General features: G+C 42.1%; 1 protein-coding gene across 1 annotated transcript in view; it reads right to left on the bottom strand.

Annotated features, from left to right (window-relative positions):
- The window catches only part of NEK11 (NIMA related kinase 11), a 276,492-nt gene that overhangs the window by 134,751 nt on the left and 117,735 nt on the right, over positions 1–24,006 (bottom strand). Inside the window, 2 exon segments of the mRNA XM_036851711.1 lie at positions 17,986–18,100; positions 22,512–22,605. Of these exon segments, the coding sequence (XP_036707606.1) occupies positions 17,986–18,100; positions 22,512–22,605 (209 nt within the window).

The raw sequence follows: 24,006 nt of genomic DNA, 5'->3' as shown, positions 1-24,006 counted from the left end.
AAATATTTAAACATATCATGACACTACAATCATAACAGATTTTTAGTGAGGGAATCAAGCCCTGTATTAATGTAAATATACAAGCAGGAATTTGATGTACAAAACTGGTGTATATTTCAATTATATGTGGAGAAATAATCACTTATCAAACAAAAAATAATTTTAAGAATAAATACGCTATTTTTGTTAACATGTAACAGGTTTATTATTGCTATTTTTAAATGGCTGTTGTTTAAATTCTCATAGGTATAACCACATAAACAAAAGCTCTTTGGTGTCCTGAATAATTTTTAAGAGTGTAAATGTGTCTTGAGATCAAAAACTTTGAAAACTGCTAGCCTAGGGTTTATTAAATAGCTGGCTCTGGGCTGCGTCTGTTATTTTGTTCATCATCACTGAGAACAAATTCCCAAAACAGGTGGTGGGAAGAAAGTAGGCTTCTGTGTCAGGTAAAACTAATGTCAAATTCTGGTTTTGGTATTACTGGCTGTGTGACTTCATGCGAATCATTTAACCTCTCTGAACCATAGTCACCTCATCTAAAACAGAGGTGATATTATCAAACTATTTCCCACAAGAAATTTGCCAATTACAAAAGAAAAAAAAACGGTACTTTTACAGGAGACACCACCTTCTGCAAGGAAGACACTACCTCATCCAAGTGATCAAGGGTGATACATCAACATCACATACTCTACCTGACGTGATACACTGAGGACACGTCACTTCTATGTTAGTCTTGCCCAGAATGTGTAACCTCAATCTAACTGAGAAAACGTCAGACAAACCCACAGTAAGAGATGTGCTACAAAGTAAGTGACCATTGCTTATCAAAAGTACCAAGGTCAGGAAAGAGGCTGATAAACTGAGGGCCATCACAGATTGAGGGAGATGAAGGAGACACAACAATAAATACCTTTGGGGAGGCAGGGACTGGTAAAACTGGAATAAGATTAGTATTTAGTTAACAGTATTGTTACTTTTCCGGGTTTTGATTACTGTACTTTGGCTAAGTAAGGTGTTAACTTTAGGGGAGCTGAGTGAAGGAAATACAGAAACTCACTGTACTATTTTTTGCAAGTTTTCTATATGTCTAAAATTATTTCAGAATAAACAGTTAAAAAGTAAATTAATCAAATGGAGGCAATCATGTCTTCCATACAGCACTGTATGGGTTTAGAGGTAACCAGTGTAAAATGTTTTCCACCATACCTTGCCTACAAATGAGGATTTTATTTTCATTCTTCTTTTTTATTCAGTAGTGATATGCTTTATTTTTTTTCCCCTGTGACAATTCATCTTTATTTTATGTTTTTAGCATTTGTTGCAAAGCTGGTCTGGTGGTACTGAATTCTCTTAGCTTTTGCTTGTCTGTAAAGCTTTTGATTTCTCTGTCAACTCTGAATGAGAGCCTTGCTGGGTTGAGTATTCTTGGTTGTAGGTTCTTCCCTTTCATCACTTTAAATATAACATGCCACTCCTTTCTAGCCTGTAAAGTTTCTGCTGAAAAATCAGCCGATAGCCTTATGGGAGTTCCCTTATATGTTATTTGTTGTTTTTCCCTTGCTGCTTTTAATATTTTTTCTTTGCCTTTATATATTTTTTAATTTATTTATTTTTATTTTTTTATTTTTTGGTTGTGTTGGGTCTTCATTGCTGTGCACGGGCTTTCTCTAGCTGCAGCGAGTGGGGGCTACTCTTTGTTGTGGTGCACGGGCTTCTCATTGCAGTGGCTTGTCTTGTTGTGGAGCATGGGCTCTAGGCACTCGGGCTTCAGTAGTTGTGGCTCACAGGCTCTAGAGCACAGGCTCAGTAGTTGTGGCTCATGGGCTTATTTGCTCCACGGCACGGGGAATCCTCCCAGACCAGGGCTTGAACCCGTGTCCCCTGCATTGGTAGGCGGATTCTTAACCACTGTGCCACCAGGGAAGCCCTGTCTTTAATTTTTGTCAATTTGATTACTATGTGTCTTGGCATGATCCTCTTTGGGTTTATCCTGCCTGGGACTCTCTGCACTTCCTGGACTTGGGTGACTGTTTCCTTTCCCATGTTAGGAAAGTTTTCAGCTATTACTTCTTCACATATTTTCTCAGGTCCTTTCTCTCTCTCTTCTCCTTCTGGGACCCCTATAATGCAATGTTGTCCCAGATATCTCTTAGACTGTCTTCATTTCTTTTCATTCTTTTTTCTTTATTCTGTTCCATGGCAGTGATTTCCACCATTTTGTCTTCCAGGTCAATTATTTGTTCTTATGCCTCAGTTATTCTGCTACTGCTTCCTTCTAGTGTATTTTTCATTTCAGTTATTGTATTGTTCATCTCTGTTTGTTTGTTTGTTCTTTAGTTCTTCTAGGTCTTTGTTAAACATTTCTTATGTCTTCTCAATCCTTGCCTCTATACTTTTTCTGAGATCTTTGGGATCATCTTCACAGTCATTATTCTAAATTATTTTTCCAGTAGGTTGCCTATCTCCACTTCACTTAGTTGTTCTTCTGGGGTTTTACCTTGTTCCTTCATCTGGGACATATTCCTCTGCCATCTCATTTTGTCTAACTTTCTGTGATTGTGGTTTCCATTCTGCAGGCTGCAGGACTGTAGTTCTTCTTGCTTCTGCTGTCTGCCTTCTGGTGGGTGAGGCTGTCTAAGAGGCTTGTGCAAGTTTCCTGATGGGAGGGACTGGTTCCTGCCCACTGGTGGGTAAAGCTGAGTCTTGTCCCTCTGATGGGCAGGGCTGTGCTCAGGAAGACTTTTACCAGCTTGTCTGCTAATGGGTGGGGCTGTGTTCCAGCCCTGTTGGTTGTTTGGCCTGAGGCATCCCAGCACTGGAGCCTACAGGTTATAGGGTGGGACTAATGGCAGCCTCTGGGAGGGCTCACGCCAATGAGTACTCCCCAGATCTGCCGCTGCCAGTGTCTTTGTCCCTGCCATGAGCCACAGCCTCCTCCCTGCATCTGCAGGAGACCCTCCAATACTAACAGGTAGGTCTGACCCAGTCTCTTATGAGGTCACTGCTTTTTTCCCCTGGGTCCTGGTGTGCATGGAACCTTGTGTGTGCCCTCGAAGAGTGGAGCTTCTGCTTCCCCCAGCTTTCAAAGCCAGATTCTCTGGGGGCTCCTTCTCCCATTGCCAGACCCCTAGGCTGGGAGGACTGACATGGGGCTCAGGACTTTCACTCCTGAAAAGTGTTGGAACTTCTGTAGTATAATTGTTTTCCAGTTTGTGGGTCACCCACCCAGCCGGTGTGGGATTTGATTTTATCACGATTGCGACCCTCCTACTGTCCTGTGGCTTCTTTTTGCCTTTGGATGTAGGGTATCTTTTTTGGTAGGTTCCAGTGTTTTTTCATCGAGGTTGTTCAGCAGTTGGTTGTGATTTTGGTGTTTACCTAAGAAGGGGTGAGCTCAAGTCCTTCCACCCTGCCATCTTGAGCTAATTCCCTTTACTTTTTAAATTTTTATTTTATATTGGAGTATAGTTAATTTACAATGTTGTGTTAGTTTCAGGTGTACAACAAAGTGATTTAGTTATACATATGCACATATCAATTATTTTTCAGATTCTTTTCCCACATAGGTTATTACAGAGTATTGAGTAGAGTTCTCTGTGCTCTACAGTAGGTCCTTGTTGATTATCTATTTTATATATAGTAGTGTGTATACGTTAACCCCAACCTCCTAATTTATCCATCCCCCCCACCCTTCCCCTTTGGTAACCAGAAGTTTGTTTTCTAAGTCTGTGAGTCTGTTTCTGTTTTGTAAATAAGTTCATTTGTGTCATTTTTTTAGATTCCACATATAAGTGATATCATATGGTATTTATCTTTCTCTTTCTGACTTACTTTACTTAGTATGATAATCTCTAGGTCCATTCATGTTGCTGCAAATGGCATCATTTCATTCTTTTTCATGGCTGAGTAATGTTCCATTGTATATATGTACCACATCTTCTTTATCCATTCATCTGTTGATAGATATTTAGGTTGCTTCCATATCTTGGCTATTGTAAATAGTGAGTGCTGCAATGAACATTGGGGCACACGTATCTCTTCAAAGTACGGTTTTCTCTGGATATATGTCCAGGAGTGGGACTGCTGGATCATATGGTAGCTCTACTTTTAGTTTTTTAAGGAACCTCCACACTGTTCTCCATAGTGGCTGCACCAATTTACATTCCCACCAACAGTGTAGGAGGGTTCCCTTTTCTCCACAGCATTTATTGCTTGTAGACTTTTTGATGGTGGCCATTCTGACCAGAGTGAGGTGATACCTCACTGTAGATCTGATTTGCATTTCTCTAATAATTAGCAATGTTGAGCATTTTTTCATGTGACCTTTGGCCATCTGGATGTCTTCTTTGGAGAAATGTCTATTTATATTTTCTGCCCATTTTTTGATTGGGTTGTTTGTTTTTCTGATATTGAGCTGTATGAGCTTTTTGTATATTTATTTTCATTCTTCTGCTCAAAACCTTTCAGTGGCCTCCCATCCTTTTGTGAGAAAAGTTTCTATTTCTTAGACTAACATACTCAAGATTCCACATAGCCTGACTCCAAATTATATTTATAATTTTAACTAATTTTTTATTGTGGTAAACTAACATAAAGTTTACCTTTGTAAGTGTACAGTTCAGTGGTATGAAGTACATTCACGCTGTTGTGCAAACCATCACCACCATCCACCTCCAGAGCTTTTTAATTTTCCCAAACTGAAACTCTCTATGCATTAAACAATAACTCCCTATCCCCCTCTACCCCAGCCCTTGGCAACCACCATCTACTTTCTGTCTCTATGAATTTGACTATTCTAGGTCACTCATATAAGTGGAATCATGCAATTTTTGTCCTTTGTGTCTGGCTTATTTCACTTGGCATGTCTAACCCTGTGTGAGCATGTCCCCCATAATCTGACTTCATCCCCCTCTGCCCCACTCCTCACAACCTCCCTCCAGCCCACTGGCCCTGCTGCTCCTTGAAGACGCCTGGCAGACTCTTGCCTTGGACTTTGCACTTGATGCCTCCTCTACCAGAACACTCATGCCCAAGGCGCCGAATGGCCCATTCACCCACTTTCTTCAAGTCTTTATTCAAAACTGAACATTGTGGCCCATCTAAAATGTCAACCCCTCCCTGAAGCTTCCTTTCCCCCTTCTTGCATCATTTGTTCTCTTAAGTACTCATCACTTTCCCATGTGCTATTTTACACATTTATCTTATTTACTGTCCATGCCACCACCACCCCCCCCCCCCCACTGAATATAGGTTCCACAGAAGCCAGAATATAATGGCACCTATGAAGGTACAAAGATAATGGCAATAGGAAATTCCTGAAAGGACGAATTCCAGAATTCCTAAAAGGAAGCCCAGAAAGAAGGGAGGAAAAGTAGTTTTGAAGTTATTTTTTCAGAACAGATAAGGCAACAGCTTTTGAAGCTCAGAGAAGCAAACTGCCACTTAAGAAAATAAAGTCTATTAAAATAAATATATCAGAGGAAAAGAAGCACTACTGGCTAGTTTTTTGATCACTGTAAAAAACAAAATTTCGGTCACATAGGAACTGAAATAAAATGGATATTGTTTAGACCACACCAGCACCTTGGAGACAGTAACTCACAAAGCACACTTCTACATGCCAGGCTATGTATCAATAATAAACAGACCATCACCCAGCAACACATAAGAAACACACCTACCGTGGTGGCATCCCAGGCCAGCTCTCTGCTGGCCACTCCATCAAGCCTCTGTCTGCCTATTGAGGCCTCGTGAACTCAGGTTTTGGTGACCTGCTCCACAGATGTCACTAATGACTCTTAACGATTTCACCTGACCCTTCATCTCTAATTAAATCCTATGCCCTCTTTAGTCTTGTGTAATCTGCTGTTGGAACACTCCTGATTCATTGATATGACCCACTGGTTGGGAGGGAATTATTAGATAAAGTCTGAAAGACCTCCGGGGCCTTCGCTTGCCATACATTTCATCTGAGGCAAGATAACGGTCTCTCAGACCTGGGCCCTGATGCGATCTGGAGATGATACCAACACCAAACACCTGTAATAACATTGTCTCCTTAGTGGAAAGCTGTCACAACACAGAGGAGAAACCTCTGGAGTGAAAGAGTTATGGGCTTGGGGCTGGGTCCCAGTTCAAGTGCAAAACCTCTTCTATCTTTACCTCTTTGCACTTCAGTGTCCTCAGCTATAAAAAAGGGTCATTAATAGGTGTTGTCAATATTTGAGAATTTCAGCAAACTGATCCTTCCTCCCTAGTAAGAACTAGAAAATGGGAAATACAGAATTTTTTGTGAGTTTGATTTTTAGAGAGCTGAAATATAAGATCAACGTTTAATAATTGTAGTGATTACTGAAACAGGCTTCTCACCAGAATTACCTGTGGAACTTTAAAAACAATTTAGGTGCACAGCTTTTATCCTCGGGCAGTGCTGTCCAATGGGACTTTCTGTAATGATGAAACATTCTAGAAATGTGCGGTCCAGCACAGGAGCCACTAACCTCATGGGACTCTTAAAGCACCGCCCCCCCCCCGTTTTATTGAGATATAAAAGACAGATAATATTATATTAGTTTAAGCAGTTGAAGTGTGACTAATGTGACTGAGGAACAGATTTTAAATTTTTATTTACTTCTAATTAATTAAAATTTAAATAACCACATGGGCTAGTGGTTATCAAACTGGACAGCATAGTTTTAGACAAATTCCTCTTAGTGTGCGCTCCTCAAACCAGCAGCAGCCATGTCACCAGGGAACTTGTTAGAAATGCAGGCTCTTGGGCCCTGTCCCAGACCTGCTGAATCAGAAGCTCGGGGGTGGGGTCCCACCCTGGTGTGCTGGTGAGGGTTTAATGAAAGAGAAGCAATGATTAGCAGCATTTGTCAATGCTCCTGGTGTAAATACTCAGCATAGCAGATTTCAGGCAATCACTGGACACGAGATTGGCCGGAGAGGTACCATGAGCTCTGAGAGCCCACATGGGCTAGCTCCTGCATGCCACCAAGCCAGCAATCTGCATTTTAGCAAGTTCTCCAGGTGGTTCTGATGTTCGGTAGAGTTTGAGAACCACTGATGTAAACCAGAGCCTAAGAAGACAGAGACCATGGCGTTTGTGTTTTAAATTTTTCATGAGGGGTTTCAATGAGCAGCCTGTTTGGAAAGCCTGACTCAGAATACACACGAGCAAGGACACTGACTTGAGGAGCCAGGTGGCCTCCTCAGCCTCCTGTGCGTGAGGCAGCCTGACACAGACTATTAAGACCTGCTCCCGCCGGAGCGTGGAGAAGCCTGAGCCTCGGCCCCTCAGATGGAGGGTCACAGCCAGCCTGCCTTCCCTTCCCTTCAAGCGGCCATTCCAAACCTCCCACCTTCTGATATGATGAGCGACATCACAGGCATAGCCCACTCTAGGGGCAGATCCAAGGTGTAAGCAACCCTGGCCCTCTAACCACAGCTTCTGCTTTACTCTCCCACTTAAAAAGAGGATTGAGAATTGAGAATCATATTATTACTAGGATAATCTAGAATTTTTACTTTAAGAAAATATCTTACAAATTTCAGAAAATATCTGAAGATACCTTATAGTTGTTTACGACATACAATAGTCCAAAAACACTGTTTTGAACAAGCTACTATGTCACATCTAGGACATACATGCCCTTCTTTAAAATAAATATGGCCTGCCTATCTCACCAGATTTGTGGTAAGAATTAAATGATTTAACTATGCACATAAAATCATACCTGGAATATTCTAATTCCACGTGCCGCCAGCCCTAGGGAGGCAAAATCATACGTTCATTTGAAATGAGCACAGACTCTTCCCTAGTTTAGCAATCTATGCTATGGAAAAGCAGCCTGCTGAAATTTCTTTATATTTTAACTAAAGGAGAAAATAATAGAAAGAATTCAGAGCAACTTGTCTAAAACCAGGAGGTCACTCATACATACAACCTCCGAGGTAGAGTACAGAACAAATCCCTGTGATCCAGAAAAGCTCCCTCATTTCATTACAAACCCAGAGCAGAGAGTTCCATTAAAATAACTGCATACATTACTTGAATATTTCATTGCAAAAGTCATATAGTTATGCCTACCAAGCTCTTTATTTTGATCTACTGAGTTTGGCCTAAATCCCAAATGAGACTACAGTGGAAAAAATAATGTATATTCTTGTCTTTATTATGCTCCTTAGCACAAAATATTTTTACATTTATAATGTTTTTAGAGAAAATAGCTAGAAATTTTAGCTGCCAGTTTACAGGCTCAGGATGGCTGGCAAAGGAGCATCTTTTAAAGCAGTAACTTTGTCCTAGGTTCTGCTTCCCAGTATAACAACGGCACTCCTGACCTGTGAACAGGAGAACATACATATCTGTAGAGACTCAGCTTTTGCTCTGGGGGCTGCCTATGGTCTTGACAAAGAAGGTAATTTTTCTTGGTGCTAAACTAACTGGCCCAGATGGACATAATTAAGGCCATAATTTGACAGGGGGAACTAATGAACCTGAGTCATTTTGCATTTCCCATGTGCAAAAACTAGAGCAAAAAAAGTATTGTATTCCAAATCATACTTAATTCATAGAGTGAAGGTGCTTATAAACTATAATCAGAAGGTCTCCTGGGTGGTTAAAAATTGAATTATCTCATCACCAATTGCAAAGGTTTTATGTGGAACTTGAGAAAAATACTGCAACTTGCTTTGACATGGTATGTTTTCAGTAAGAGATTGTTGTGCGCTTTCTATGTTTCATGTACTATGCTAAGTTCTTTGTGTAACATCTAACTTATTCCTCACTTAACCCCCAAAGATTGGGTATTACTATTACTCCCATTATATGGATGAGAAAACTGAGGCTTGGAAATATAAATTTTTTGCCCAAGTTCACACAGCTGGTAAATGGCAGAAGCGGGGAAAAGATAAAGTCTGGCTCCAAACCTCTTTCAAGTACACTCGTGGCTTCCAGTCCAGTGGAGTTTTGTGAAATGTCTGTGGTTATTCCAGAAGTTTCAGTCATTCTTACTTTGAACATATTGGAGGTAAGGTTACTTGAAGTTAGAGAAAAGTATTGAATTATAGACTGTTTATCCAAATACTATTTTTGTCATCTCAAGCATATGGATGACTCAGATGAACTACTGCTGTGGCATCTACGGAGAGTGTCTCTCAGCTCTCCTCCCACAAACTTGCTGCTTAGCTGCAGCACATGCTGCGGGCTGCCAGACTCCACCTGCAGCATCTTGGGGCCCTGCTGAGCGCTGGAGCTGGTGGCGATGGTAAGGCACAACATTTCTGCCCAACACAAGATTCCTCTATGGGAAATCTTTGATCTAGAAGCTCCCCATCTGGCTGATGGAGGCTGTCTCAGAACTTTAATGAAGTCTGAAGCTCTTCCTACCCACTCTCCCTCCTTCCTGCTCACCTTTCCCAGGTGTCAGACCTGCATCACAGACTCTCTCCGCCTACTACTGATCCCCTTCCATTTTTCTTCCAGCAGACGTTACCCTCAATACATCTCTTGTACTTCGACCTCAGTCTTGGGGTCTGTTTCCCAGAGGACCCGACCCACCAACCATGAAAAATATTTTCATATGGGGGCCCGACCAAACCTGCTATTAAAAAAGAAAGAGTAATCCACCAACCAATGTCTGCTCACACTGTCACACATAAAGTTTGCCATGGATTCCATGGGGAGACTAGGCGGATGCAAACAAGAGATGTGTGTGCCTGTGACACAGACTATGCTTCCCAAAACCCCGTCATTCCCGTTAATGGGAATACACTCAGCAAATATGTTAAGGAGTCTGGGAGGATTACCTTATGGTGATGTGACCACTTTTATTAAACTAAATACTGATCTACTATTATTGCAGAAGAAGAAACCATATTTTTGGCACTGTTGGTGGCTTCCGTGAGAGGTTATTTAAATGTAGGAGTATCTATAAAGAAAGAGGAAAAGGCTAGGCTACTTAAAAAGCAGACATGGAGGATTTCTATTCCTAGGTCTCCAAAACGCCTCCTTTATTTTTCATCTTTCCAGTATCCATCTGGGAAAATTAGATTACAATCTCCCTTAAGAAGAAGGAGACAAAAATTATAGGTGAACACCAATGCACACAAATTAGCCTCTTCTGGTAACTTGTTATTCTACTGTTTGCCCAACTGAATTAATCTGTGCAAGAAATGTATGCTGTTTATGACAAAAAGCATTAGTGCTCTTATAGGATTTTCCCCCTAGATTTAGTCACTCATTCAACAAATATTTACCAAGCATCAACTCAGAGCCAGTCACCATGTCCGCCAGTGAGAATAAAAAGATAAACCATATATCACAGGGAACTATATTCAATATCTTGTAACAAACTATAATGGAAATGAATCTGAAAAAGAATATATAGGTATACATACACACACAAACACACACACACACTCACACACACACTTGTCACTGAATCACTTTGCTGTGCACCTGAAACACTGTAAATCAACTACAATTTTTTAAAAAGTCATGGAAATACAAAAAAACTGAAAGATGAACCAGAAGGCATGGTCCACACGCTCACTGAGCTTAGAGCCTAGCCCAGTGCTCTTCAAACTTTAATGTGCAGACGAATCACTGGGATTTTGCATCTTCTGATCCAGCAAGTCTAGGATGGGGTCTAAGATTCTGCATTTCTTACAGGTCCTCAGGACGGCAGTGATATGAGTGCAGAGACCATGCTTTAAGTAGCGAGGGACTGGCTTACTAGCTCTCAGCAGCGGGGCTGTGACACACTCCTGTATGTGAATGCCTTTCCCCTGAAAGGCATCATATGTGAATATCATCAAATGTGAATCGATGAATGTTGTCAATACAATAGAAAACATACACTATCACCAGGATACCTGCTGGGTGGAATTTTGAGCTGAGATCAACAAAATGTAGGTGTATGATTTACAGAATAAAAAGTAGGAGGCAAGGTATGGAATGACATCAGGATGGTGCCAAAGAACGCTGGCATTCCCAGGAGCAGGTGCGAACATGGCCTACGAACACGACTGCACAGCCAGGACACTGGCCCACGTTCTTCATCAATGACACAAAGCTAAATTTTAAGCATTTAAAATTTTTCCCCAAACCTGCTTTTTCTCAACCAGTAGTCAATTTCTAGCCCTCTCAAGTATACCACTAAAATTTCTCATCCAGGGCACCATAAACACACAAAGTTTAGCCTTCTTCAAAATGTGTAATCTCACAAATAAGAGGAGGCCAAATGTATAATTAGAGGCCACATGTCGTAAGCAAGTGCTTGTGTAAACTGTCAAATTATATCTTAAAATGGGGTTGTGGGGAGGTGGAAGGTAGAGGGAAAGAGGGGAGTTAATTTAATTCTAAGCTGTTTGAAACCAGGAAAACAGGCCACATGGAGTTAAGCTGGGGAGAGGAGTTGGGTTTGCTCATTTTTCCTAGGTTCAAAAGAGAAAATTAATCTGAGCTATAAAAAGAGTAAAGTCACTTTGATCTCTACAACCCCAAACGTCCAGGTGCAAAATGTAGTGAAAGGTAGCAGGCATCTTAAACTCATCTACAACTCTGTACTTAGCTGGCTCATCTTTCATAGTAAGAAGAAACTCCCATTAATAATTTAAAGGAGCCATGCCAGAAAAAGTAACCCAAACAAGTCCAGAGTTAGCAGGAAAGGATGGTCAAGGTCAGCTGTGAAGTGGGGTGTGTAGGAGTCACACTACACATTCATGATTCGTATGACATGCATTCTGACACGTGGATGCCAATGCACAGAACAGCAAGGGGAATTTACAAAGACCCCATCCTGCAACCTCAGAGACGAGTCCAGCTGGGGAGCTCTAAATGCTGACAGCATCACAAACATTCTGAAGACAAACATGGAAAAATGGGTTTTTCAAGCGTAAGTCAAATTCATATTACTGCTCACACACAGACATACTACTTTGAAACATGACAATCATTTTGGATATTTTTGTAGGTTTCCTATTTTTCTATTTTGAAAATTTTTTTTTAGAAGCAAGAGAAAAAGAGAAGTCAATGGAAAATGCTGCTAGTCATGAGTGACAAAAGGAATTAGATACTGCTGTAGTTCCTTGCCAGAAAGGTTTTGTTATTGTTGTTGTTTTTTTTTTTTTTCTGGATATATGTTATTTCACTTGAAAAAAATGAAAGTTTGACAAGCGAATCTAGAGCTGAGAGTGAGGAGGTCTCACTGCCGCAAAACAGAACAGAAAGCCCCTTTACAAAGATCGGAGAGGACAAATTTAAATGCCTATTACAAATAGCTAAATTAAAGTCTGGCCTTAACACCAAAGCAGAATATTTCAATCACTTAAACAAAAAATTAGCATATGAGTCAAAGACACTCGTGTGACTGGAAGTAGGCACTGTCCAGTATTGCTGTGTTCATTTCCTACGGCCTCTTAGCTTCCCTTGGGCATCATGAAAATGCTCTCCAGGTGGTGTGCAGGAGCCCTGAGCACAACTGTGAAATTGCATGCATGGAAAACAATTTCATCGACTAAAGGAAAACCACACCATGGTATGTCCAAAATGCTGTCTGAAACATATATTATATGAGGTTTTAGTCTATTATATTTTGTGTCTATCTTACCTTAAAGCCATGATTGATGCTTATTTAATTTTCTGCTTAATTGATTCATTCCAAACCTGAACCATGATAGGGCAGGGCAAAAAAACCAAAAACAGATGCTCTCTGCTCTATCAGCAGAACCCTTAGGTTAATAACTACTGTCTAATTTATGTTTAGCTAAGGGGTGGATCATGGAATCCACATACAGCTTTCCCAGGTGAGAACATTATTTTGAGAATGTTATTTTGAGAGGTCCATGTTGTGGGGACTGATTTTCCTCTTATTTCTATTATGCCTGCTTAGGACACAACAGGGAAGTAGCTGATTGGGCAGGTGTTATTCTGCATCCACTTCAATTTTTCAACTGGTATATAATCTTTCAAATTTCAACCAGAGGTACCTACCCAGCTTATCATGCAGAAGAAGCACTCTGAATTATTAAATATGCCTCAGGGTGGGGAATCAGCACATCTTCATTTGATATTAGCTTCATTCTAGTTATCCTCTAGAGCTCAGAAAATTAGGGAGTGACTGCAGGGGCCTATTCCTGGGAGTAAATGTGAGAGTCAGTAGGAAACACAAATGTAACTCAGTGGAATACATGACAAATATGAAACAGAACCACCATCAATTTATATTCATCAATCAAGTCTCTAAGATGGTTAGAGCTCTGGAAGTGATGGGACAGCTGGAAACATGGACATGGCCTCCAGCACATGGTCGTCTTTTCCCAGGGCTGACAAGCCAAGCAGACCCACCAGCGTCTCTGTCTTGGGTGGGTTTGGCATCTGGGCTGTTATGTTTTGTTCTGTTATGCTCAGGCTGCTTTTGTGGGTCCTAGGTCCTCTTAGACCTATTGGTATGGGTCCCCAACCACACCAACATGAGCCCTCCAACCAAAAAGACTGAGAGAGTAGCCAAGGGATTCCAGCCCCTCATCTTCTCACTTCCTGAGAGAAGACCTCAAACTCTATTAACACTCCTTGTGGAAGACAGTGTTGCTTGGTTGACATTAGAAGAAAACCCCACGATCATTTTCTGGACTAAGGACTTTGTGTCCCAAATAACATCTAGAGATCCTCCTGGTTGCCTTCTAGCTCCACGACTTCAGGACAGTCTCTCTCAGCCATTCATTAGCTAAAATGCAGGCTAATAGGCATTACTCATGTTTCCTTTTTCCTTTTTTTTTTCTGGATATTTTGTAAATATATTTTTTAATTCATCAACCTTACTGAGGTATAATTTATGAACAATAAAATGTACTCATTTAAAGTATAGAATTCAATAAGTTTTGACAAATATATACATCTGGGTAACCATCACCACAAGAGGCTCCTTGTGCACTTTTGGAGTCGATTTCCAACACCACAATCCCCAGGCAACCATTGGCCTCATTTCTATCACTAGAGACAAGTGCTGCTAGTTCTAGAACTTCATAGAAATGGAATCATTCCATAGGAATTCTTTTGTTTGTGGCTTCTTTCTCTCAGCACAGTGTTTTGATATTTACCCATGCTTGTGTGTATTGATAGTTTGCTTCTTTTCATTGCTGAGTATTACACTGTATGGATAAACTACAAGTTTGTCTATCCACTCACCTGTTGATTGACACTTGACTTGTTTCTACTTTTTGGTACTATAAACACAACTGCTAAGAACATTTGTGTTCAGATCTTCTTGTAGACATGTTTTCATTTCTCTTGGTAACTATCTAGAAGTGGAATTGCAGTAAGTAAACATTTTCTTTTTTTAAATTAAAACAATAAAATTATATCATTGTCTGACAGAGTTCAATTCACCTTAACATTTAAAGGGAAGAGATGACACCATAAGTCATAGGTCAGCCTAAAACTAAAAAAGGGCATGTGGGCTTTCTACGAGCAAGCAAATTACGACCCCCTTGAGGTCTAAGCTTTCTCTGAGCACAGTGAAGGGGCTCAGGACTCGCTCAAGGAGTGGCTTAAAAGGAAATTAAGTGACAGCTGGTCAGGCTCTGGGTGGGCAGCCAAGGCTGACACGAGTGCAGCCTCCGCATTATGAGAGCCATGTTCTGGGTGGGTCTGGGGCCCCTGAGTCCCAGGCTATTATTCCAGCTTTGCAAGAAATGTTATACTGAAACTCAGCTGTGAGTTGCTAAAAATAAGGCTAGAGTGTAACGAAGCTCCTCGCAAAAATTAATGTGCAAGTAATCATCAGCATTACATATAAGGAGTTAAATAGGAATAATTTCTTCAATGTTCCAGTCATGCTTTCTCATTTGATTATAATGGTTATCCATGACTTCAGCTAGATTAAATCAGCTGTTGTCAACTAAATGCATATCAGATGTAAATAATGCCTCACCCTGTCTTGCTTCTCTGCAACTAACTCCTCAATCCCAGAGGGAATTTCCCAATTCAGCATCTAAGACTGATTAAACATTTGCTGCAGGAGCTTAAAAAAAAATGATTGTGTAATTTTATTTTATATATACAAGCTAGATAAAAAATAAATTACAACCTCCTCTGGGTGCTGAAAGTTTGGAGTCAAATCTTCTATAAGGCAAAGAAAATGGGGGTAATAATTAACCACTTCAGAATTCATCAATAAATTAAAGTTTCCTGTCTCAAAGTTTCATGATTAAGCTATGAGGTCACTAACCATCTTGCAATTACCCACCATCTAACCAATCATCAACCCAAAGGCTACATTTTCATAGTTCTTCATAGTCTCCCTTTTCAATTTAATATTTAAGAAAGAATAGAAATTAGAAATATGAATTTACAGAGAGGAAAAAATAAGGGAAATGTTTAAAGTATTTTACAAGGCATTTGGCCCACCTAAAACTACTATGTGTTTTTGGCTCTCACAGCTTATAATGGGCATCTAAGTAGTTTCCTTACGGCGTGAACAAGGTGGGCAACGGAGTGGATTGACCCACTTCCAGTTTGGCTGGTAACTCAACACATGGTCTGCCATACCAAAACCTCCTGACAGAAGACAAAGGGCAAGGTAAGGAGGATGCCAGCCTGAGAGTCCCGGCAGCTCTGTGGTCAGAGCTAGCTTAGGAGTAACTTGCACTAGAAAGCAGGAACTTCGGGGTCCTTGAGCAAATTACCTACTGTCTTTGGCTTCTCATCTGTGAAATAAGTACCCTTTCCTATCTGATATCTGGAGGCTGGGCCCAGGCCTCTTGATCCTAGACCACCCACTCAACACCCTGTCCTGGGGCTTCCTCTTTCTAGATGGTGATGGCCCTCCAGCAGTGCACAGGCCATCCGTATTGGTGCTACTCAAAGGCCTGCCTAGCCCTTGGTTTTATAGCCTTGGAAAGAAAGGTCCAGGGGACAGTTCTACATTTCCAAATTTTACCTTTGGAAAATAACAAATAATGGGGCTTCCCTGGTGGCGCAGTGGTTAAGAATCTGCCTGCCAATACAGGGGACATGGGTTCGAGCCCTGGTCCGGGAAGATCCCACATGCCACAGAGCAACCAAGCCCGTGCACCATACTACTGAGCCTGTGCTCTAGAGCCCGCAAGCCACAACTAGTGAGCCCACGTGCCACATCTACTGAAGCCTGCGTGCCTAGAGCCCGTGCTCTGCAACGAGAAGTCACAGCAGTGAGAAGCCTGTGCAGCGCAACGAAGAGTAGCCCCCACTTGCCACAACTAGAGAAAGCCTGTGCGCAGCAATGAAGACCCAATGCAGCCTAAAATAAATAAATTAAAAAAAATAATAATAACAAATAATGTATTAAAGAAATACCTGGGGACTTCCCTCGTGGTCCAGTGGTTGGGTGTCCACCTTCCATTGCAGGGGACGCAGGTTCCATCCCTGGTCGGGGAACTACGATCCCACATGCCACAGGGCAACTGGGCCCACGTGCTGCAACTACTGAGCCTGTGTGCTCTAGAGCCCAAGCACCACAACTAGAGAGAAGCCTGCACCCTGCAATGAAGAGCCCGCGTGCCTCAACGAAAAGATTCTGCATGCCACAACTAAGATCCTGCATGCTGCAACTAAGACCCAATGCAGCCAAATAAATAAATAAATAAATACCTGAAAAGAATCTAAATGCAAATCCATCTGATACACATATTTGTCTGCCAATAACACCCATTACCAGGTGGCTTCCAAAACACCATTTCAAAAGTTGGCAAATGGCAACCTGAAGAGCATCAAGTCCTAGTCTCCTCACAGCTGAAGGAGGCAGCACGAGCTCTAACAGCTCCATCAGGAAGACATCGAATGCAAATTTGGACTGAGATGACCAGCCAAATCCAAGTTTCACTACCTCCATTCTTTGGAAAGAGAACTCAGCTACTGCCAAAGAGAGCTCCAGCCACGAGGATGCACCTCAAGACCTTTACCCACAAGGAGAGTGAGGCTACCACGCCCCTCCGCCATCCCCACCCCAGGCCCACTGCAGCAGGGACACGCAGCCTCCAACAGCTGAGTCTCCTGAAGCACTTCCTGACGTCCTGGCTGCCTCTGACTGCCTCACAGACTAGTGCTCATCCAGCGAACCTCTCTCTTCACTTGGAATGAGACTCGAATTGCGGTCTGACAGCCCTCTCAGCCTTTCCTAGCTCCTTTCCTAACTCCTTTTATGCAGACATTTCCCCTAATAATATCTTTGCACTTTTAGTCCCATCTTGGTATCTGCTTCTCAGAGGTCGAGACAACATGTCATTCATCCACACATTCATTCACTCAAGGAATATTCACTGAGTGCCTACGATGTTCCTGACACTTGTCAGCTGCCCTGGGGAAAGGGGTACAGGACTACGAGGCCCCACGTTCCCAGCCCTGCCCCTCGGGGTCATGAAGTGCTTCCCTCTCTTTGGCTTTTACCATGTGCTGGACATGGAGCTGAGAGCACATCACAGGCCTTAGCTAATTTGCTTTATTCTTGTTTCATGGTAAAGGAAACTGAGACCTAGACAGATTGTTGCCAGGGTCTTCCCTGATAGGGCCAGTTTTTTTACTCTAAAACTCATGTTTTATACCATTAGGCTATGACATATCTCCCCAGTTTGACTGACAGCTCTGAGCACTTTTTTTCTGGTTCATGAGGGCCAGGGAAACAACTTTCTTCAGAGCATTCACAGTCTTACACATGTTAATAGTGATGCTGTTTAACTCATGTAGAAGGGGAGGTCCCTCATCTGGTGCGAGTTTCCAGCTCATCTTCACTATGACAAAGACAAGAGAGGATGGACAAAGCCCTCGGCTTCTCTGCTCTTCACCACCACAGCCCAGCTCTGGCAAACTGACGGAAGGTGGCCGCATACACCCAAGGCTTCTCCTAGAGGCCGGCCAGGCTCACTGGAGGGTCAGCCTCACCAACACACATGTCATCCAAGAACAGCCTTCTGCAGGCTGATGCAAACTCATACCGTGATCTCCAAGGTCAGCTACGGTGTCCTCTACACTTGACCCAAGTGTGCCAAGCTCCAGGGAAGGAATGGGCTGAGACTCAGGCAGGTTCTCTGAAGCTGGGTCATCAAATTCCTTGCAGAAGGTAATGAACAATTCATGAGAAGCTGATCAGAGGAAACAGCATTACCACAAATGAAACAATATTCTTGTTTAGAAGATGACTTAGAAACAAAAGCCTACCTAATCCTTTCCCTTAAACATGATAACATTTTCAAATCTCAAGAAGGCAGCTTGGGATGAGAGGAACAGCTCTGAATTAACTCGGCAGGTGACCTTGGGCAAAGCACGTAACCTCTCTTGGCCTGAGTGTCAGGGTCATGGTGAGGGTGAGGCGGGCAGGATGTCCAGCCCTGCTCAGCTTCCTCGTCTCAAGACTAGAGGTGCTGGCTTCGATAATGTCTTTTAAAGCTCTCCTCCAGCTTTAAAAGCTCTGTGATTCTATGAATTTCAATTTCCTAAAAGAAAGAGATCTAAGAGGTGACATGAAAGAGTTTCCACTTCAAAAAAATAAGTTAAACTTCTCAAATGTTTCAATAGGCATTTCAACTAATCACTCTGTGTGTGTGTGTGTGTGTGTGTTTGCCACCCAGAGCTAATGCTGAATTGACCTGTTTTCCTGGATAAATGGCTTTCATGGAGAACTATTCCAAGAGCGTCTTCTTATCAAAAGGAGAAAGTTCAAACTAATCTTCAATGAATAAGTAAAACATAGCTGTGCTACACTGTGATGTGGCATCTGTGGAAATACAGTCATAAAATATTTTTAAGAAGTCCATTTTATGTACTGTATAATAATTTTTGCAGGAGGTGAAACTGGCTCCACATTTCAAAGGATCACTGATAGTGCAAAAAGCAGAGACTGCACGAAATGTGCCTTTGTGTGCACTTCAGAAATTATTTGAAAACAAGTATTTGGACTCTCAGTTGACTTTGATTTTCTGAGGTTCTCTTTGAAGAGAACAGAATTGTTATAATTGCTTCTCTTAGAAGGAGCAAGACTTGATCTGCTCTTTGATCCCCAGGACTATTTCACGTTTGGAGGCATGATCTGCCACACAATTTTCACAGAAACCATCACACATGCATATACCCCAGGATAAAAGAAAGACTGGGCTTAGTGTGTGCATCGTGGTATCTAGTTGTTTTAAGCTACCATCCTTTAAAGAAATGGTGTCAACATGATTCCACAGTCAACTACGCTTCAAGATTTCAAAGCCCAAATTCAGTGGAGCAGAAAATGCCTGCCAGCGTAAAAGGCCCCATCAGTCAGGATCTGAAAAACAAAGTAAGCCACTCTCCTAAATGCCCCAAAGAATTGTTATAACATTTAAGAGGTGACACAGCCAGCCTGTCTCTCCCCTAACTGTGATTCTACCTCCTACAACTGCTTTTGAAATATAATGAGGTTTGCTTCAGCCAGCCAGACAGAAGGAAGAGGACTAAAGAACAGAGCCCCAGCAAGAGGAGGAAGAAATTCAACCACAAATGCGCATCTGGGCAAAGACAGGAATGTGTGCCTCTTCCTTCTCTCCTTCTTAATCATGTTTTTCTTTAGCCTCTTGCATCTGATTAATCCAGCTTATTTCTCACATTGTATTTCATCCTTTTCAGCTCACTGAAGCCTTTCCGTGAGATGTCTAGACCCTTTGGTCCATCTGCAAAGTGTCAGCTCCCCCTCCTTGGTTCTCTGAATATATTATGCCTGCCTCACTCCTGTGCCTGTGAATGTGATCAGACTGGTCTCCTCTCTGCCTGGCCTCCTCTCTCCATCCTCCTCCAGGGGAAACAAGAAAGCCTTCCCTGAGGTTACCCCTCCTTTTCTTCAATTCCCATTAAATGCTCTTTTTTCCTAAAGAGATTATAAGAAGGTCCGCTCATCATGGCTTTTCCAGATCCTCCTTCATCTGAAGCTGCTTTCAAGAACTCCAATTTCTGTCCATTACTAATCAGCATGTGGTTCTGGCCCAGCAGCATAGGAATCACCAGAGAGTTTGTTAGAAATGCAGCACCCCAGGCCCCACCCCAGACCAGCCAAATCAGAATCTACATTTCAACAAGACCAAGAGGTGATTCAGGTACATTTTGAAGTTTGAGAAGCATTGCTAGAAAACATAAGAATTTGGAGGAGGGCTAGTAGACTGTGGACCTGAGAGGTCAAAGATGGTTCTCCTGAAGAGGTGGTGACATTTGAAAGAGAGAAAGTGGGATGCTACTGATGGGTCAGAAGGAAATGGCTGATGTAACTGCACATGGAGGGCGAGAGACCTGGGGTGCTGAACAACCCTGCGCGCTGGGCAGAATCAGCCCAAGGAGGGTCTTCTCTTCAAGAGCCAGGGGCTGCCTGGAGTACTTCCTGCCCCCATCAATATGCAACTTAGGAAACTTGCTTCTGGAAAGCTCAGAACCAAAGATGTTGGTGATACTGAATCTTACACAACCGAAGAATGAACCACCATCTCTGGTCAAGACAGCTGCAGGCACCTCCCGCTTGCCTTTGCTCCTTGCTGATGGACGGGGGTGGAATTGGGAGAAACTAGGCAGACACTGTGGAGGTTATGAGTTGGGACTTCATAAAATCTCTGTGAAATCCTCACTTTCCTCATTTGAACTGGGCCAAGATCTGGACTCCCATGTTCTGTAGGATAATATAGAGCAAATAAAATCTTAAGTGACTTTAGAATCCCCCAAGGGCCCTAATTTATAGAAGGGACAGGACCTCATACAGTGCTGTTGCTTCACACTACTAGTAATCATATTGGAAATGAAAAAGAACACAGAAATGATTATTTTTAAGGCCAACGAAGAAAAGCAAAGAAGTTAAGTGAGTTATCAGACATTAAAATGTAAGATCATACTTGAAACTACATTTTTATTTGCCATATGCTAACTTTAAGAATAAAGTTATTTAGGCTTTATAAAACAAAATATTATCACGTCTGTACTTCTCAATTTCCAATCTCGGGGGGTAAAATCCCTTAGAAGCAGGAGACCCTGAACATTCCAGAAAAAAAGTCCTGGTTTTTATCAGCTTATTAAACAAGTATTTTACATATATTAACAAACGCAGAATTCTTATCATCATGCCAGACTCTTGTTGAGGATGTGTGGGAATCTGCAGTCTCAGTCCTGAGGGAAGATGACCCACCTCCACAAGTCATCACTTCAGGGCCTCGAAAGTATCTGGGGAGCTGAAGGAGGGTGCTCAGTGTTTGCAGGGGGCTTGGTGGTGTCAAGACCCTTCCCCGAGTAGGGGTCTGACACTGCTGCCCCTCAGCGGGCAACTTCTCCACCCTAAGGTTCTGTGAGCAGGAACCATCCCACCCCCATGCCTCTGAGGCCAGCTACCCTGGGAGTGAGAGATGGTGGAGAACAGGGGTTGGGATGGAGCAGTGTCAGCTGGGTACACACTGTCTGCTAAAGGGCCCAATGGACAGAGACTCCTAAGGTCAATGTAGGCTGGGCCCCCATCTGCTCCAGCTTTGGGTTTTCAGAACTCTAAAGCACTCCCAACCACTAAGTAATTGAGAAAGGTGGATCACCAATCAGAGGGAGGCAGAAAATAACTTTCCCATGCTCTGCCTTGTCTGCGAGTGAGCTCTGCCCAGGGCTCTGGCACACCCCAGGGTGCGGAGCCCTCTGATTACTGAGCTACAGTAGAATGAGCATCCCCAGACCTCAGGGATCATCCCCACAGCCTCAGGGGCTTGGTTCTTCCTGCTAAAGGAAAGAATCTCCCTCAGATGCAAGGATCACCAATGAACAAATAACCAGAATTTGAGACAATAAAGTTTTCCATAAAAAGGACTCCTTCCCCAATTGCTTTTACCAAAGAGCTAAGAGGTTGGTGTTGATGTCTATTATCCAAATACAACCCTGAAGAAAGACTACCTTAAGTATCAAAATCTACACCAAGGCCAGTGAAGATATTTTTAACCATTAGGGAATGGTATGCAGAGGCTTGGGATGCAGAGGACATGAATTTGGGGTGCATTTCATGTGAGTCTGCAACCCTATTATTGGATATGTATGATAATTCTCCAAAGTTTGAAAGGGGTTATTAACACAATGCACGATGATATGGATGGGAGACAGAAAATAAAGAGGGAAAGAACGAAAAATAAGACAGAAAAAGAACAGTGGACTAAAGAAGCAAAGCAACAATAGCACGGCTGAAATTCAAAATTAGATAGACACACATTTGTTCTGCAAAGTCATACTTTTAACCCCTCAGTTGTTTATTCAGTGCAGATTAAGTCATCCTTGCACAGCAGGCACTTGGTACAGCTGCTTTGAATTAGTGCCATCACTAATTGTTGGCCTACGTTCTAAAACAAATCCCAGTCCAGCCTGGAATTGGGCAGAGTTGGTCTGGATGCTTTTTTCCCCCACCTTGTCCCTTTTCCTACCCAACTGGCCCCATGAATCTGAAGAATCTGAGGCAAGAAAATGTCTTTTGTAAAATTGAGAACAGAAGCGCACTCACGTGGAGCACATCCACAGTCAGCTGCTGGAAGTTCCAAGATCTCAGTTCCTGCATTCGTTTGTTGTTTTCTTCATATTTTTCTTCCACAAGCTTTCTGTATAAAGTGAACATAGAAAAAGAGCTGCAATTTGCTAAAACCACATCTACCTTACACAAGTGTGATCCCTGTTTCAAAAGGCAGACTGGGGTGTCGGGCAGCCAGGCCCGCAGTCTCTCCTTCATCACGTGAGTGCAGTGCAGCCCCACTCGATTTTCCTTTAACGCACGCAGGATGCTGGCTCTTTGTTCACCCTCAAGAACCCAGAACTCAGGGGAAGAGGGTGGTGCCATCCCTGTGTGCTCTCGGCCTGTGCTGACAACAGACAGGAGTGTGTCTCCGATGCCCGGTAGAGAGCCCAACACATATGAATAACTGGATAACAAACCCATAGACGCGGAAAACAGACCTGCATTTCAAAGAATTTATGGAAAAGAATATGAGAGCCACTGTGAAGGGGAATTTTTCTCAGACATTTTCTGTTTCCTCTACAATAGGAGAGTCGAATTTAATAGACCTGCTATTAAACTGGAGGAAAGATTTGAGTTCTTGTGATTACTTGTATGCTAATTTATACTTAGATTTCTTGAAAAAATCACTGAATATCCCTATAGTCAAATTTTCTTGTCTATAAAATAGGTACATTATAACGCTCATGACAATGGAGTCGTTTTCTACCTAAAACACATGACCTTTCTCAAATCCTAGAAACAATAATCAAAACCACTCCAATGCAATTTATTCATAAAATCAAGAACAAACTTATTTAAAAATCATTGCCTTTAATAACAAAAATATTAAATGCCGTGAGGAAGATCTATGACTTTTTTGCATATTAAAAAATAGTTTTAATTTGAAAAATAATTTGTAATGTGCAAGTTATTAAATTGCCTTTTTAATCTGTTCCTGTCAGAGATTTAATTTTCCTTTCACCCTCAACCAATGACATGAACCATGGTACCCCGGAAATATCGCCATTCCTGAGGTGTTAGAAATAGATCTGGGACTGTGAGTTGATGCAACAGTCTAAACAACTTTCCTGACTATATTTCTTCAGCAAAATCCACACTTAGTGGTGTACTGGTTTGCACATATCTTCCAACTGAATACTGAATGATATCACATTGGTACCTTGAAAGTGACCATTTACACCACAGAATCAGCAAACAAATTAGTAGCTACCCCTCCAGCCCCCACAAGCCCAGAGGGGGCTGTAAAATATTCACCAGCACACGACTGCCCAGGAAGCACTTTGACAGAAATATTTTCCCACATTTATTAAAGGAAACATGTGTTAAGGGAAAATCATCTCTCAGGTTCTTACTTGGTTCATCATGATATTCACTGTAAGTACAAGGACACCTAGAATCATTTTCCAGGTACATTAACAAGGTCAAAAATGGACAGATTTGAGTTTCAGGTCTTTTTTTGTCTCTCTAGTTCTTTGCTGGGGCTTCT

Source organism: Balaenoptera musculus, chromosome 4 (genome assembly GCF_009873245.2).
Source record: "Balaenoptera musculus isolate JJ_BM4_2016_0621 chromosome 4, mBalMus1.pri.v3, whole genome shotgun sequence".
Taxonomy (NCBI): Eukaryota; Metazoa; Chordata; class Mammalia; order Artiodactyla; family Balaenopteridae; genus Balaenoptera; species Balaenoptera musculus.
This window is presented reverse-complemented; position numbering and strand designations above follow the sequence as displayed.